The sequence below is a fragment of the Amphiprion ocellaris genome, chromosome 7, assembly GCF_022539595.1.
Source record: "Amphiprion ocellaris isolate individual 3 ecotype Okinawa chromosome 7, ASM2253959v1, whole genome shotgun sequence".
NCBI classification, from domain to species: domain Eukaryota; kingdom Metazoa; phylum Chordata; class Actinopteri; family Pomacentridae; genus Amphiprion; species Amphiprion ocellaris.
The window spans coordinates 26,847,136-26,863,929 of NC_072772.1; the positions used below are offsets into that span (position 1 = coordinate 26,847,136).

General features: G+C 39.9%; 1 protein-coding gene across 1 annotated transcript in view; it reads left to right on the plus strand.

The window, feature by feature from the left end:
- Nucleotides 1–6,506: 6,506 nt before the first annotated feature.
- mtnr1ba (melatonin receptor type 1Ba) overlaps nucleotides 6,507–16,794 on the plus strand; it is an 85,064-nt gene continuing 74,776 nt past the window's right edge. The window contains exon 1 of the mRNA XM_023267782.3: nucleotides 6,507–6,988. Within this exon, the coding sequence (XP_023123550.1) occupies nucleotides 6,793–6,988 (196 nt within the window). The 5' untranslated portion in view covers nucleotides 6,507–6,792. The remainder of the gene's footprint in view (nucleotides 6,989–16,794) is intronic.

The following is a 16,794-nucleotide window of genomic DNA, read 5'->3' on the forward strand; positions in this document are numbered from 1 at the left end:
GCCTCACTGCGTACAACACTTGATAGTGTTGCACCTGTAAAAAAGAGAGTTCTATCTCAGAGAGGACCTGCTCCTTGGTATAATTCCCAGCTGCGGACTTTAAAGCAGGCGTCCCGAAAGCTGGAAAGGAAGTGGTACTCCACTAATTTAGAGGAAGTTTATGTAGCTTGGAAAAATAGCCTAGTAATTTATTTAAAAAAATAAAAAAAGCTCTTTGTAATGCCAGGACAACATATTATTCATCTTTAATAGAGGAAAACAAGAACAACCCCAGGTTTCTCTGCAGCACTGTAGCCAGGCTGACAAAGAGTCAGAGCTCTGTTGAACCTTGTATTCCTTTAGCTCTGAGCAGTGACGACTTCATGAGCTTCTTTACAGATAAAATTGTTATGATTAGAGAAAAAATTAATCTGGCCCTTCCTACAAATGTCACAGATGTATCAGTGAGTACAGATACTTTAGAATTGGCTGTAAGACCAGATGGACATTTAGAATTTTTCACTCCTATACATCTCTCTGAACTAATTTCAACAGTTTCCACATCCAAACCATCGACATGTCTTTTAGATCCTATCCCAACTAGACTGTTCAAGGAGGCTTTATCTTTAATTAATTCCTCAATGTTAGATCTGATTAATCACTCTCTAGTAACAGGCTATGTACCACAGGCTTTTAAGGTTGCTGTAATCAAACCTTTATTTAAAAAGCCCACTCTAGATCCAGATGTTTTACCTAACTATAGACCGATATCCAACCTCCCGTTTCTCTCTAAAATTCTCGAAAGAACAGTTGCAAATCAATTATGTGAACTTTTACAAAGGAATAGCTTGTTTGAAGAGTTGCAGTCAGGCTTCAGAGTGCATCATAGCACAGAAACAGCTCTGGTGAAAGTTACTAATGACCTTCTCATAGCGTCAGATAATGGACTGGTCTCTATACTTATTTTGTTGGATCTTAGTGCAGCATTCGATACAATCGACCACAAACTTCTATTACAGTGACTAGAACACTGTATTGGCATTAAAGGGACAGCACTGGACTGGTTTAAATCCTACTTATCAGACAGGTTCCAGTTTGTGCATGTCAACAATGACTCTTCTGAGCATGCTAGGGTTATTCATTGAGTTCCTCAGGGTTCTGTCTTAGGACCAATACTGTTCACATTATACATGCTTCCCTTAGGCAACATTATTAGGAAGAACTGTATTTCCATTGTTACCCTGATGACACTCAATTGTATTTATCTATGAAGCCAAATGAAACTAATCAGCTAGCCAGACTGCAAGATTGTCTTAAGGACATAAAGACCTGGATGATCTGTAATTTCCTACTGCTAAATTCAGACAAGACTGAAGTCATTGTATTTGGCCCCAAACATCTTAGAAACTCGCTTTCAAAGCATATAGTTACTCTGGATGGCATTACATTGGCCTCCAGTACTACTGTGAGGAACCTCAGTGTTATCTTTGACCAGGACATGTCCTTTAACTCACACATAAAAGAAATCTGTCGGACTTCCTTTTTCCACCTGAAAAATATTGTAAAAATCAGGAACATCCTGTCTCAGAGTGATGCAGAAAAACTAGTCCATGCATTTGTTACTTCTAGGCTTGACTATTGCAATTCCTTATTATCAGGTTGTCCTAATAGCTCTCTGAAATATCTACAGCTGATCCAAAATGCTTCAGCCAGAGTACTGACGGGAGTTAGCAAGAGAGATCATAGTTCTCCGATACTGGTTTGTCTTCACTGGCTTCCTGTTAAATCTGGAATAGAATTCAAAATCCTTCTTTTGACATATAAAGCTCTTAACAAACAATCTCCATCATATCTTAAAGACCTGATAGTACCATATTATCCAAGCAGAACTCTTCACTCTCAGACTGCAGGCTTACTTGTTGTTCCTAGAATCTCGAAAAGTAGAATGGGAGGCAGAGCCTTCAGTTATCAGGCGCCTCTCCTGTGGAACCAGCTCCCAGTTTGGGTTCGAGAGGCGGACACCCTCTCTATTTTTAAGACCAGGCTTAAAACCTTCCATTTTGACAAAGCTTACAGTTAGGGCTGACTTCGGGACCCTGAGGGGTTCAGCTGGAGTCTTCATTTGCACAACTGACTTCCCCTTTGTCCCTTAGTTCTGCCCCTAGTTATGCTGCTATGGGCCTAGGCTGCTGGGGGACCTCTCTTGATGCACTGAGCCCTTCTCTATTTACCTTTCTATTTAATATATGTACCGATATTGCGTTACACTCACTTTGTTTCTCCCTGTGTCCTTTCTCCGAGTGTCCCTGGTCCCAGAGCCGGATGCTTCAGACCTGTGGTTGTTCTCTCACCAACTGGCCTAGTCTCCATCTGTGGGATGCTGCTGCTGACCTTCCTCCAGCCCACTGCTTCCAGCTGCCCATTTCCGCCAGTCTACTCTGCATTGCCCTTACTGAATCTATACTTGATATGCTCATCTACATATTTTTGAATTTTACCACCAGCTACATATGTAGTATATTTAATGCCAGAGCTGTACACCATAGCAGTTTCCATGTCAGTTGTACTTTGCATGTATCATCTTATCATACATTTATCAAATTGTGTGTTTTATGTTCCTTGCCCCCCCTTACCTCTCCACCCCTCTACCTTTACCTCTCTACCTCTTCTGTCCCTCTCAACCCGCCCGGCCAGCAGGCAAATGGGTCCCCCCACATAAAGAGCCGGGTTCTGCTCAAGGTTTTTTTCCCTGTTAAAAGGGTGTTTTCCTTGCCACTGTCGCCTTTGGGCTTGCTCTGGGGGTCAGGCATATGGGTTCTGTAAAGCGTCTTGAGACAATTTGACTGTAATTGGCGCTATATAAATAAAACTGAATTGAATTGAATTGAAATTGAATTGAATGGTGTCAAAAGCACTTGAGAAATCGAAAAACATCAGCCTCACACACCCCTGAGTAACATCGAGAAAAGACAGGGTCTAGTGAAGCCTATACAGGATGGCATCCTCCACACCCATGCCCTCTCGATAGGTGAACTCTAAGGGATCCAACGCCCTCTGCAGTTGTGGCTCAAGGAGCCAGAGAAGGAGCCTCTCAAGGGTCTTCATGATCACAGATGTGAGGGCCATTGGTCTGTAGTCTTTGATCCCAGACGGCCTCCCAACCTTAGGTGCTGGCACAATGCAGGATGTCTTCCATTGGCTTGGCACACTCCCCAACTGGAGACTCCAGTTGAAGAGCGTGTGCAGAGGCACCACGAGCTCTGCAGCACACTCCTTCAAAAGCGTCGGTGGTATTCCATCAGGACCTGCTGACTTGCCAGGACACACTCTTCTCAGCTCTGTCCTCACCTCATTCACAGTGAAGAAATCTCTGTGGGGAACCCCAGCAGCAGAGGTGGAACAGCCGCTGGGTGGAGCAGAGCAGGAAGCAGCACCAGAGGTGGAACAGCCGCTGGGTGGAGCAGAGCAGGAGGCAGCAGCAGAGGTTAGTAATTGTAACAAAAATGGTGTTATGGTTCCATTTCTAGCAATAATTTAACAAACTTTGCAAACGATGAGGTCAGTAGTCCTTAGCAGATGTAGGTAAATGCTTTGCAGCAGAGTCCATGTGATTTGAACTGAGTTGTTCAGGTGTTTTTTACAGGTTCATGTGAAAATGCAGTGGAAGTGTAGGTATTATGAGTTCATATGTGACAAAAGGGGATACCTGTTAAAACGGTACAGATTAAAACATGGGAGCTAAGGTAGAAGTGTACCATTTCCTTGCTTACACTAACACTGTTTGCGCAGGTCATTAATGCACTTAAGGTCCACTGTCTAAGACTCACCCAAAAGTCCAGCAATTATTTAGTCTTGAAATATGATATGCTGTATTTTTCAGGATTGTGGACAAGAACCTCAACCAGGAATTCTATGAAAGTACTGATCGGCACAGTCTTCGTCTTATTGAGATATTTCAATCTAAGAGAGGGAACACTGGACAGCTGTCGACCCAGCTTTTACAGCAGACACCGGTGGGTTCATGTCCATCATATACTTGCATTGCATGTTTTTCACAGCCACTGTAATGACAACATGTCCCAGAAAGTGCTACTGTATGGTTTGTGCAATCAACAATGTTAGTTGTGTTATTTTATTTCTCAAAAGAGCCAACTCATATTCGGACACTGGTTCTCAGAGGGCTTCCTAGTCTCCTTGGTGATGAACCCTGAGACTTCTACAAAGCATGCTTTGTAAGTAATTAATTACTTTGACAGGATATCTGAAAACTGAATTTTCTGAGAACACCATGATCTCCGTGAACTCCCAACATCCCTATACAACCAGACTAGACAGGCATTCTTTTTGTGGAGCTCAAACCATTAAAAAAATTACACAAGGAAAATGTGATAGCAACAGCTCTTTCGAACTTCTTTGGGCAAACTGTTTATTTAATCTACTCTAACAGTCCAATTCACACCTCCCCTCATTTGTCTGACTCTCCCATGGCTACATTACATTGTTTAATGTTACTGATGATTATTAAATGAGAAATCGCATGACTGTGTCCTTATTTTGTTAGGACCCTAATGATGATGATGACTCATTTCACCACCTTGACATTGGGATCCTCCTTATCGAGTATGTCAATCAATCGAAGGTGCTGTGCTCTCATCTTCCTTCCATCTCAGTCTAGAATATATATGAATGAATATAAGTCACTATATATGAGGCAGTTTCATAGGGTTCTGTGCACACACATATGCAACAATTCAATATCCAACAGGTGCTGCCATATTGAAATAGTTTCAGTTTGGCTTTTTTGTGTGTTTGCCTATATTAAAGTGCAATTATTTACAGTCCAGTGTCTGCGTTGTTCTGAAGACTTGTTCTGTTAATGTACATTACACGTAAGTGAGCACTGTATGTATGTCTGCTTGCACATAATGTTCAGGTCAGGATGCAGAGACACCTCAAATTTGCGACGTGCCAGCAGTATACAAACTACATGTCTGCATAGCAATAATGGCATGAAGCCATCCCACCAATCTACACTAAGTCAGTTAAGATTGTTTTGGTAGCATTGATTGTTCACTACAACCTTGTGTCTCTGCATACACCAATCAGAATTGTTCCCTGTTTAACTCAACAGCTCCAACAAATCTTTGCAATTTTTTTTCTATAATGCAACACAAAATCCTCACATAATTACATTCCCTTTTGTTATCGATGTTAACAAATGTTGAGAAGGTAGTGGTTATTTTGTACTATGTAGGAATTGATTTAATGGGTGAGATGTTTGTCGAGTTGCTTGTGTTTTATATTCCAAGATTTAGAAGTGTATGCGCAGACCCATACATTAGTGCTAATTTGATATGGAACAGTTAACACAGTTCATGTGTCCTCCTCCAGTCAAGTTGAAGGTTTTATAAGCTCGTATGAAGTTTTATTGCATGTGTGAATGTATCCAGTTGTTCAGAAGAATATAGACGATACAGATACAGATGCTGTGTGTTCATGTTTTTCTCCAGACAAGCTGGAATTGTTACTAAGCAGTATTACTGCCTGTTTATACTTTTCTTTTAGTTGAAAAGTTTGTCATTGCTATAGTACAACATTTTAAGTGCTGCATTGTGTTGTCAGCAATAAAATATTCTGGAATGTTTAATTGTTTTATTTAATTTCTTCCCGCCCCATTTTATTGAAGTGCAATGGATTCATTACAATTTTCAAAATGAAAATAGTGTAAATAATTAAAATTGAAGAAAAGACATTACTTATAGCAGCACATAATTTTAAGTAATCCTAGATAATGTTATTATTATTGTTGTGTGTGTGTGTGTGTGTGTGTGTGTGTGTGTGTGTTTAGTATATTTAACCTAAAGTAATTAGTTTATACAGCTTGGTTCTTGTTTTTGTGAACTAATAATTTTGAGTAAAGACTACAAATCAAAGCTTGTTTTTCCCCCAGCATGCAACTAAGGTCCTATATTAAGACATTAAAAACATTTAAAAATTGAGGTGTTTTTAAACTTTTTATCGGTCGTGTATGTTGACAGGTTACAGATTATTCTTCATGATACCTGACTGTGCTAAAGTTCCTGCCTCATTATGATGTGTGTCAGTAGGCAGATGTAAGCCTAACTTTATACATATGCTCCAAGAACAAACTCAGAATGGATGTCAAAAAACGCCTGAGACAGTTATTCGTCAAAAGTTGAAAGAAAATATTTTTTAAAACGAAGACATAAAAGATTATGCCAAGTTATGTGTGGAGATTTACTCAAGCTCAAAAGCTCAATCAATGAAAACAGACGAATAATTATTTGCATCAAACAGCTAGATAAAATGCTCAAACGGTCATTCACAGGAAAATTCAGTGAGCAAAAGTAATATAGTGTATACTATAGTAACGAAACGACATCGGAATGCCAGAGAAGATTCAAGGGACTTCCTCTTGTCCCATAAACAATAACGAAAGGAAGAGGAGGGGAGGGAAAGAAGGAGGGGGGTGGGGGGGGGTCTGAGTGGCAGAGAAGAGGAGCGATGGGGTGCTTGAAGTCTAGAGAGACGGAGGGGGAAGGAAAGGGAAAAGAATAGCGGGTGTTGGGCTTCTGTACTTTCTGCATCAAGGTCCGCTCCGGGTGAACTGGAAGCGAGGTAGCGGAACGGCTGCGGACTCTGGCGCTGGTAGCGCGGCTGGACGCAGTGTCGGTGCAGAGGAAACCCGTGGCCACTGAAAGACACAACTGACATTTTAGGCTGTCACTGGAAAGCAGCATGCCAGCGATCTGTCACACCGACCGCAGAGTGTGAAGAGGGGAGACAGAGGCCATGGACATGCCCGAGGATGAGTCGCTGTTGAAAAACCAGACGGAACATGGGCCGGAGCCGAGCCAAGGGGCAGCCCGTCCTGCCTGGGCAATTACGACGCTGGCCAGCGTGCTGATCTTCACCACCGTTGTCGATGTCCTGGGAAACCTGCTGGTCATCGTGTCCGTGCTTAGAAACCGTAAACTACGAAATGCGGGTAAGAAGCTGAAAGCATTGTAGTATACAATGTTTGGCAGACAGTCTGCTGGTAACATCAGAGAGAGACAAACACAGGAAGTGCTCAGGTTGTCATAAATGTGAGCTATGCAGAGAAATGCCATTCAGAGGCGAGCTTATTGGTATACAGCAAATCGGGAGAATCGCGTCTGTTCACAGCTGTAATGGCTGCAATAAAAAAAAGAACCTGATATCACAAGCTGTTTGATTAAATATATTGGTTGCCGAATGTGAATCGCCAGACAGTGAATGAGTTACAGCACACATTTGTGAATCCTGTAGGGGGAAAAAAAGAGAAGAAACGACTCCACACATCCTGGTCACAATCTGTTTCTGCGGCTGCCTTCGGGCAGAAGCTACTGTCCAGCAATGACAAGAAGAACCAGATTTAGTGATCGTTTTTTCCTCGGGTCATCTCGGCACTAAATTCTTAGATACCTTTACCTCCGGTAACTGCTGCTACTTACAATGCATTTTAGAGCAATATTGCACTTAGACTTATCTTACTTTTATTAATTACTATTTATTTTAGTCACTTTAAAGATGGTCAGTAATTGCTGAATGTGATGTATGTATGAGTGAATGTCTGTTTTAAGCACAAAGGGAGTTGCACCCGTAGCTTCGTTGTGTGTTTTTGGCCTACAATGATAATAAATGTTTTCTGATTCTGAGAAATGAATCACTTTTAATTCATTCCCGCTCAGGCACAGTTCTACTAAATGAGTTGTTTAAAAGCACTCTACCACATCCGTCGCTGTCTCAGCAACTTGTCAAATAGCCTAGATCTGTTTCCATTTGAGCAAAGCCTTCAAATTGAACACTTCACTCTGTTAATTGTAGTTTATTATTTCACATTCTAGAACATATGTAGCCTAAGATTAAGCCAGGCTGACAGTTTGTCTGTGTCCAGATTTTGATTTAGTCTTACTGATTTTACATTTTAAGCTGGTTTGCATCAGTGCTGTGTTTTATGAATATTAAAGCCAGATGTTCATATTTATGAACATTTGGCTTGTCTCTCATCTAACATTACTATGTAAACATTACATTCCAAACACTTTTGAGTTATATATAAAGCTTGCAGAGTTAAAACATTGGGCAAAGATGAAAGCTCATACTAATCACATTCAGCATCCTGCTAGAAGCATGAAACTGAGCTCATTGCTACCATTTAGCAGACCACGGCCATTTGAATTTGATGTTTTTAACACTGAAGTTTGGGCACAGTTTAACACAGCTTGTGTAACTTATTCATCATAAATGTTATAGACAATAAATCTCAATTTAAATAAACAGAAAAGTTGACTTCATATTTGTTTTTTGTTATTGTCTTCCAGTTTGTATCATGGCAATGTGGGAAAAGCATTCAACTGCATTTGGGAATCTATGGAACATTTGCAGAAAATATGATTGGACAGGTTCTTGCATACAATATATGGATGAATTAAACTGAATGTTATGTTTCTTGGAGTGGAGTTAATCAGTGGTAGAAAGGCACTAGTGTGTTTGAAATCATGACCGACAGGGTCATGATTTCCAACACACTCCATTTATATGTTCAACAGCTTTTCTAGTATGGCTGCCACGAGTAGTTGACATAAGTGAAAACAATGATGCCCAAAAAATGCATGGACATCAATGTTTTTACTCAGTATATTTTCTTTCCCCGGTTCATTATAACAAACTATACTTTCAATACCACAACATACTTGTTGCTGCATTTTTTCTTGGGCTTTGGCTCCACTTGGTTAAATATAAGAGTTTCCAAAGACTTAGAGCCTATGTTACAATGAGCCAACTGATCCATGTACCCATACAAAACAACATAGTTAAATGTCCATTAGGCTGTGAAAAAGGAGAAATGATGCTTTAACTCTACACTTAAACTTTTGAAGATCAAAGTTCATTCTTCACCTTCACACAACATTTGTTATGACAATTAAAATGGGGAATCTCCATATGAAGATTATCAGATTACTAAAGACTTTATAACAGCTACTAAATGGATCTTGTGGTGAGATTGTTTGTGATATAAAGTTTGAAAAGTTGAGGTTCTTCTCTAACTAGATGTGAGTGTAATGCAGATGTGACACTACAAAGGAAAAAAAAATATTTAGGTAGATTTTAGGACTCAGTATCAGCATGTCCAGACCTTTAGTCCAGTATGGCATGGGTATGACAATTTACTGAATGGATTACAATAGTTTGAGGTCAGGGTGTCCAAGAATATTAAGGATATAGGGACCCACCATGTATTGCACATTTTTTTTTTTTAGGTCTATAAAACACCAAGAGCAAGAGCTACAGCTACAGAAACACATTCTCTCTTCTCCAAATACTGTTATTAACTTTTACAAAATGTGATGGAATCTCTAGAGTAGACTGCATGCAGCTAAATACATTAAATGCAATTCATTTAAATGCACAGCTACATTTCCAAAGTAACATATTCCACTCTAGTCATTAATCAGACACAACGTTAAAATCCCATATTCACTAAAATGTTGCCTTACAGCACTCCACTATACTTTGCACAGTTCTACCAAGCACTGCCACCTTATACATTTCTAAAAAAAATCATTAGTTCTATAGTTTTTAGGTGTCTTGAAGCCCACCAAAATGGCCAGGAAAAATAATCCTATGTCAAATATAGGCCCTCATGATTTTAAATCTTTCAAATTTATTGGAATAATTCCCCAAAGTTTTTCACAAACTATGTCAACATGGATTCTTTGCTAAAATTACACTTGATCCTAAACCAAACCAGCCACTCTCACTATTCTCAAGTGTGACCTAGTTGTGAATTTGCTCCTGCGACTGTGCTGTATTATTAATTAATGTCAGCTGTCACCGTAGACAGTCCCATCTTGGTAGTTTTGGAGGCAAGTAATAATGCATTTCTACACAACAGACTGAGGTAAAAGCCACAATGACACTGTCAACTAGGTTTGTTGATGGTAGGGAGACAAAACATTTATAACAGTGTTTGCTTTAAAACCAATAGGAAGTGTGATGAACATTTCATCAGACTGTAGGAGTCTTATGATGATCACTCTGCCAGTGTGAAGCCCCTTTTGTCGTAAAGGAGAAGTGTGCTGCAAAAGCTGCAAGTGCACTAGCAGAATAAGGTGGACAAAACACTTTCAATTTAGTGAAGAAAGGATCAGATTCTGATTAATTTCAATTTATTTTGTACAGCCCTTGAAAATAAGCCAAATTGGACCCTATACTGAGTTTTGCAGGAACTGATGAGGGCATTCCTACTGAAGAACATTAACATTTTTCGACAAAGATGACACCATTTTGCCTCAACAGTCCTGGCCTAGTAAAATATATTCACAACATCATACCTTACAGTGAGAGGAATTTACTCTTTACAGTGGTCCATCTGATGTCCATCCAGGGTCCATTATTCTACTTATAAATCACAGAAAATGTAATCTTTTTGTCAGTCAGATTTTATCTTGAGTAATGCAGTTCCAGCATTGGAGACAAGCAGCTTGTAGCTAAAGTAGTGTGAGTTTTCGTGATGCAGCTGTACCAAACTGTAAAAACAAGGCAATGGGCAAAAAAAACCAAACAGATGCAAATATTTGTAAGCTCCACAATCACACATTTTGTGAGGTTTTGTCTAAGTTCTTTTTTATTCATTTCGATTAGCTTGCGGTGCACAATTAAGCTGCTGTTCCTCAAATGTTGCTTTTGACTTTTTTATTGTCAAACTGACTTTTGTTTCATCCACACCACTTGTTACTGCAGGCACAGCCCCATTTAAAAAAATAATGCAACAAACTAATACAGAATGCCATATTTTCTTGTCAGTAGCTTTCAATCTTTCCTTTCCTCATAGACACATCAGCATATTACCTTAATCTAGCATTCACACAAGCTCCGATTTTTGAGGAACATTGAGAAATATGGCCCAATAATTAGTCTTTTTCTACTAATTTCTCATTCTGTTTAATTTCTATTGATATCTACCTGAACCTTTAATGGTTACACACGTGTTATTTAGTGTCAGTTTAGTTCTGCTGTAGCAGTTTGAGTTTGAACCCAAAAGCGCAGACATGAATCACGAGGATGATGAGACCAGAAAATTAGTGAAAACAGTGTTTATTTACAATGATGAATCTAAAAGGTGAAATAAGGGTGCAGGAGTTGAAACACCAAATAACCCAGGGAGTAAGTTTTGGAAAGTAACAAAGGTCAGGGAGGGAGAGAGGGAAGGAGAAGGAGAGATTGCCTGTAAATCAGGGCAGAGGCAGGAATCTTGACAGTAACAGGATAATAGAAGACAGCGAAGTGTTAATGAACATAATACATTATGACATCTGATAGTGTGTTGAGGTAGAACATGTGAGTAACTGAAAACTTTGCTGATGCCACTGAGGTAAATGTTTACAGCAGATACTTTGGGTCAAAGACTACAGATTAACATAGGAGACAAAGCTGAGTAATGTGGCTTCTAAAAGGAATGGGAAGAGTAGACTGGACCTGGTAAATATGACAATTAATCTTTTTGTCCATACATGTCACCACTTCGGGGCAGTAGTAATTAATGGGTAAATTTTAATTTTAATTGTTTTTATTTAATAGGGACAATGCAATTAACATAGCTTCAATACAGTTCATGAATCTGATGTGTTGCATGTAGAGTTTTAGCTACAGCTAATTCTCAACTCCTGTCCCTAGTTGGGCTTTTAAAACAACCAAAACATACAAGATCACAATCCTTTAAAAGTACAATATACAAAAAACCTAAATTTCATAAACAGTTGATGATGTTGGAAACAGTTTGCGTGTACTGTGTGAACAAGTGAGGTCATTTAATGAAAAATCTCCTAGAAACTCCCTAAAAACAGCGAAACGACAATGTGTATAGAGCTGAAAGCTATTGGGGTCAGACAGTTCGTCATGATAGCATAAGGTGACTCCATTGCAGGTGGAGGTGTTGCTATAGTAGCTTCTACTTTAGACAAGCTGTGAAGGACAATTGTGTCTAGAAGTTAGGGTGTAGATAATGCAAGGAAAAGCAACTGAGAAATGAAAGAGTACCTTTTGGATGATGTGCACAATTATGGTATTAAATAAAGAGGGAAGTTGTTTGGTGCAGGAGGGGCTACAAAGAAAGTACTGTCAGATAAGCAGAGAAACTGGAAAGTGGATGATGATGTTGGGTGATGAAAGTTTTCCTCAGGGACTTACAGGAAGCTGAAGTCTTTGGGGGAGTTGGACAAATGGGAGAGCAACTTGAAGACTAATGTTACCTGTTATTGCACTTGTTCATCCTCAGTAGTAGCTTCTTTGAAGCAATTTTATCATGAAGGCCAGATTCACACAGTCTTCTCTGAACATTTGACGTTGAGATTTGTCTGCTACTTAAACTCTGTGAAGAATTCATGTGGACTCTAATCTGAGGTACTGTGGTTTCTGAGGCTGGTAACTCGAATGAACTTATCCTCTGCAGCAGAGTTAACTCTTGGTCTTCATGGGGCAGTCCTCATGAGAGTGTGTGTACTAGCCCTGCTCCTGCACAACACAACTGATGGTCTCAAACACATTAAGATGGCAAGTAATTCCTTAAATTGACTCTTGACAAGGTACACCTGTTAATTCAAAACCGTCTCAGGAGACGGTTGGGTTCAGTTTCACCAGCCACACTCACATATGAGTACTACCAGGCTTATTGGATCTAAATATCACTGAAATAGCATCTGTTTGGTATTGTGTGGTAGGCTAAAGGGTCTCAAAAAGCAGCACATGATGCCATGTTCTGAAAAGATTCAAGAAGAGGTGTGAAACAGTCATTGACATTTATCAGTCTGGAAAGGGTTACAAAGCCATTGCTAAGGCTGTGGGACTCCAGAGAACCACAGTGAGGGAATCCAATTTAGATACTGTGGCAAAGCCATAAAAGGGCAGTTCATGCTCGAAAACCATCTAATGTGGCTGAATTAAAACTATTCTGCAGAGAATAGTGGGCCAAAATTAATCAATGGCAATGAAAAAGACTGATCACAAGCAAACGTTTCACTGCAGTTGTTACTGCCAGAGATGGCCCAACCAGTTATTAGGTTTCAGGGGGTAATTACTTGTCACAGGGGTGATATAGACTTTTAATAAATATTTAATAAATCATAATTTACAAACTGGATTTTGTGTTTTGTGTGTTATCTATGTGTAATATTCAATAAATATAAATATTAGTCTGATGATCTGGAACATTTACGTGTGGGAAATCTGCAAAAATAGACACATACAACTAACATTCAGCTTCCAAATTCCTGCAAGATTTCATCTAATTCATCACACTGCTACCTAGCTTTAGCTCATGCCACGCAATTGTCAACTATCGTGGATTTGACGGAGTAAACTGTACACTGGATCCATATGTTGTCCTTCCATGTTGCACACAGGTGAATCAGTGTATCGCACCTTACTGTCTGCTACGATAAAGTTGTTCGATTGCTGGAGCTTGGAGTGCAAGCAGAGCTTGATCAACACTCCTCCGTTACAGATGGAGCACCAGAACAGGAGTGAGAATCACTTTTTCTACTTGATTTTAGGTGGAGCAGAGCGCTTTATTTCGCTATCTGCTCTTATTGACTCTCAGGTGGTGATGGGATCTTCCTGACTGGTGTGTATCCAGGTGGCTCATTCTCCAACTTCCACCACTGTATGCATCTGGGGAAGCTCCTGGAACGGGTCACTCCACTTGGATCTCCAATGTGTTCTTCTCAGGTCTCTGAACACAACATAGCCTCCTAAGGTGAAATGTTGAAGAGGTCTGTCAGCTGGAACAGGAAGTGTACGTCAAGAAGTAGTATGTCAGAGTAGCCTACAAAATCTCTTGAGGCCATCACAGCCTTTTCTATTGCTGCTACAACACACAGACATCTTGGTAAGCCTTATGTCCTTCTACAGTTTGGAGTTTTAGTAAGCAACTGTGTCTGCCTTGCCTGGCTCTGGGTTGCACAGCTTTCTTGTACAAATGACCAGTCAGTAGGCTGACCATGGTCATGAGTTTTCTGAACTGGGAAGATTTGTGTGGGGGAGTTTTTGGTGGTATAATTGCTCCTGCCTTTTTCAGCGATTCAAAGACTGGGGTATGGCCCTGAACATCTTCTGGTTTTAGAGGGTATTGCTGTTGGCATGGTCTGTAATCAGATTTTGGGGCGATTGCCACTCGTTCTGCATTTTTGATTAGACCTACACAATCAGCCCACAATGTTTCAGGGGATTGAGCGAATTCAGGAATTTTGCACAGGTCTGGTTCTGTAAGCATGTGGAATGAGAATGTATTTTCTTTCATGAGATACACATGATGCAGCACTGGTGTGAGTGTATGAAAAGTCTGTCTTGGTTTTTAGTCAGCTGAACAGAAATAACGTGTCATAAGTCCAATAGATGTAGTCTGTTGTCAAATATTCATTGGAACAATACAATATCATTACCATTATCAGGTCCCACAGAGACATGAGAAGTGTAATGAAGATGTTCAACATCCATGAAATCCAAATTTGGCATCATTTTATTTTTGCATGATGTCATCAATTCTTGAGCTTCAGGTAAGGGAATTCATTTATCCATGATCTATACACTGCTTAATCTTCACTGGGGTCATGTGGGGGCCTGGAATCTATCCCAGCTGACTTAGGATGAAGGCAGGGGACACTCTGGACAGGTCGCCAGTCTATCACAGTACTACACAGAGGAACAAACAAGCACACTCACATTCACACCTATGGACAATTTAGAATTTCCAATCAACCTCAGTATGTTTTTGGACTGTGAGAGGAAGCCTGATTACTCAGAGAAAACCCACAGGGATATTCTAGCTGCAAAGCAATGGTGCTAACCAGCGAGCCACTGTGCAACCCAGAAAAAGAATTCTACACTGATAAATGTGCAAATTTACTGTAGATGGTTCAGAATAGAGCGTGTCAGTTCTGATCACTTTGAGTCCATCTTACATTGAAATTAGACACAATCTTAATGTTAACATAAAATTTCTCTCAAGACTGATTGGGCAAGCATCAGAAGCCAATGGGCCATGTTTAACGGTTGCAGAGTTGTCTTTGTCAGTGTGGGTACATGACATGGGTACAGTAAAACATTCCTTTTACAGTTAGACCTGATACACTTTGTAAACATACAAAATTACCACTCAGTTTGACATGTTTCAAATCTTTCTTTCTGATAACAGTGTGTGGTGCTGGAGACAAGAAAAATGTAACTTTTGCCATTAACAGTGAGCCTAACATTCTGCATTTTTTTTAAAGGTAGGCTCTGTGTATTTTACATAAGTGCCTGTGTTCAATATGTTGACTGAATCATCTCATGTTGCTCTGGTGTTAGTATACCAAACTTGTCTTCATTGCATTTAGCAGAGCATTGTGTTACATCATCAGTGTTGGAATCTGTGTGTGTTGAGGTGGAAAATGGAACCAACTGAACAGTTTTTTTTAAGTGTGCACAGTGACAGAATACATTTTTTATAAATATTTTTTTACTGGTTGAAATACACTGATGGTTCAGAAGTTGGCTGCCAATCTGTAATCTGTTCACACATACACTCCCATTCCCATTAGGCCTGCCACAATGATTACATCATCAATTCATCTAGAACAGAGTCAGAGTCCAGATAATTTATTTATTGTCTTAGATTTGTGGTTTTATTTTTTGATGCTCTTTATCTGAGACATTTCTTACAATAATTCTATAATTCCAATATTTGGATATTCTTAAGAATTAAGGATCTATTTATCATCTTAAAATTAAAAGACTAACTACATCAGATAATAATTTGTCCAAAAAGGTAATTATTGCGACAGGTGTACCTTTTACTCAGATAACAGATATGCCACTTCAGTAGATCCGCCCCTAGATAGACTCCAGCCCCCCATGACCCTTATGAGGATTAAGCGGTGCATATAAAATGGATGGGTGGATGTCTCCAGCAGGCTATTACTATTGATATGCATACAGACTCCCAAACTGCACATTGAATCTTGTCCCAACAAATTTAAGGAACAGCAATCAGACAAGAGAAATGCCTGTTTAAAAAATTTGCCTGCATTCTGTGTATCAGAATGGGGCAGTAAAATGTTCCTGGACAATGTCCACTGATTGTCACATTGTCAGTGATTTTTGCAGGAGTTGAAAATGCAAAATCCTGTATGTTTGTATAAGGGTTTTTATTTTCATTTATTTATTTACTCACTATATTTTCCTATGTGACACTCCTGAGTCCTGACTCATAAATCACAGCATTACCAACAGGAGGGCTAGCTTTTTTTCAACACACAAAATCACTTAATTTACCAGTGTCAGTGTGGACTGTATGTCAGTATTGCAATGTGTGTGGTGTCATTGTAATACCATCAAACTCAAGCATCTAGTGAGTCAAAGTAGCCTGTGGTCTCTCCTGACCCGCCTCCTCATCTCAATCTGCCTTGCAAAAGCCACAGTTCTGTTGTTCTAGATAGTCTCACTCCCAATGTCCTCTTTTGTTGAAATTAAAGCAGACAAGAGGATCGCGGTTGTCTTCCCAACCCTCTCTGTCCTGACCATGCTGAGGACAACTCCTGACATTGGGACATCCTCTCCCTCTTGCTGGAGCATTGCACATAGTTGTGGTGGGAAGTTGGGCAGTGGAGGCAGCATTTTAGACTGTCTGGTACAAGGTTGGAGCAAAGAACACAAAGGCTTTCAGTATTGGATACACAGAAATACATAGGGAAGATTGTAGGGAGAAATGGGGCTGGGATGCTGACAAGATGGTGG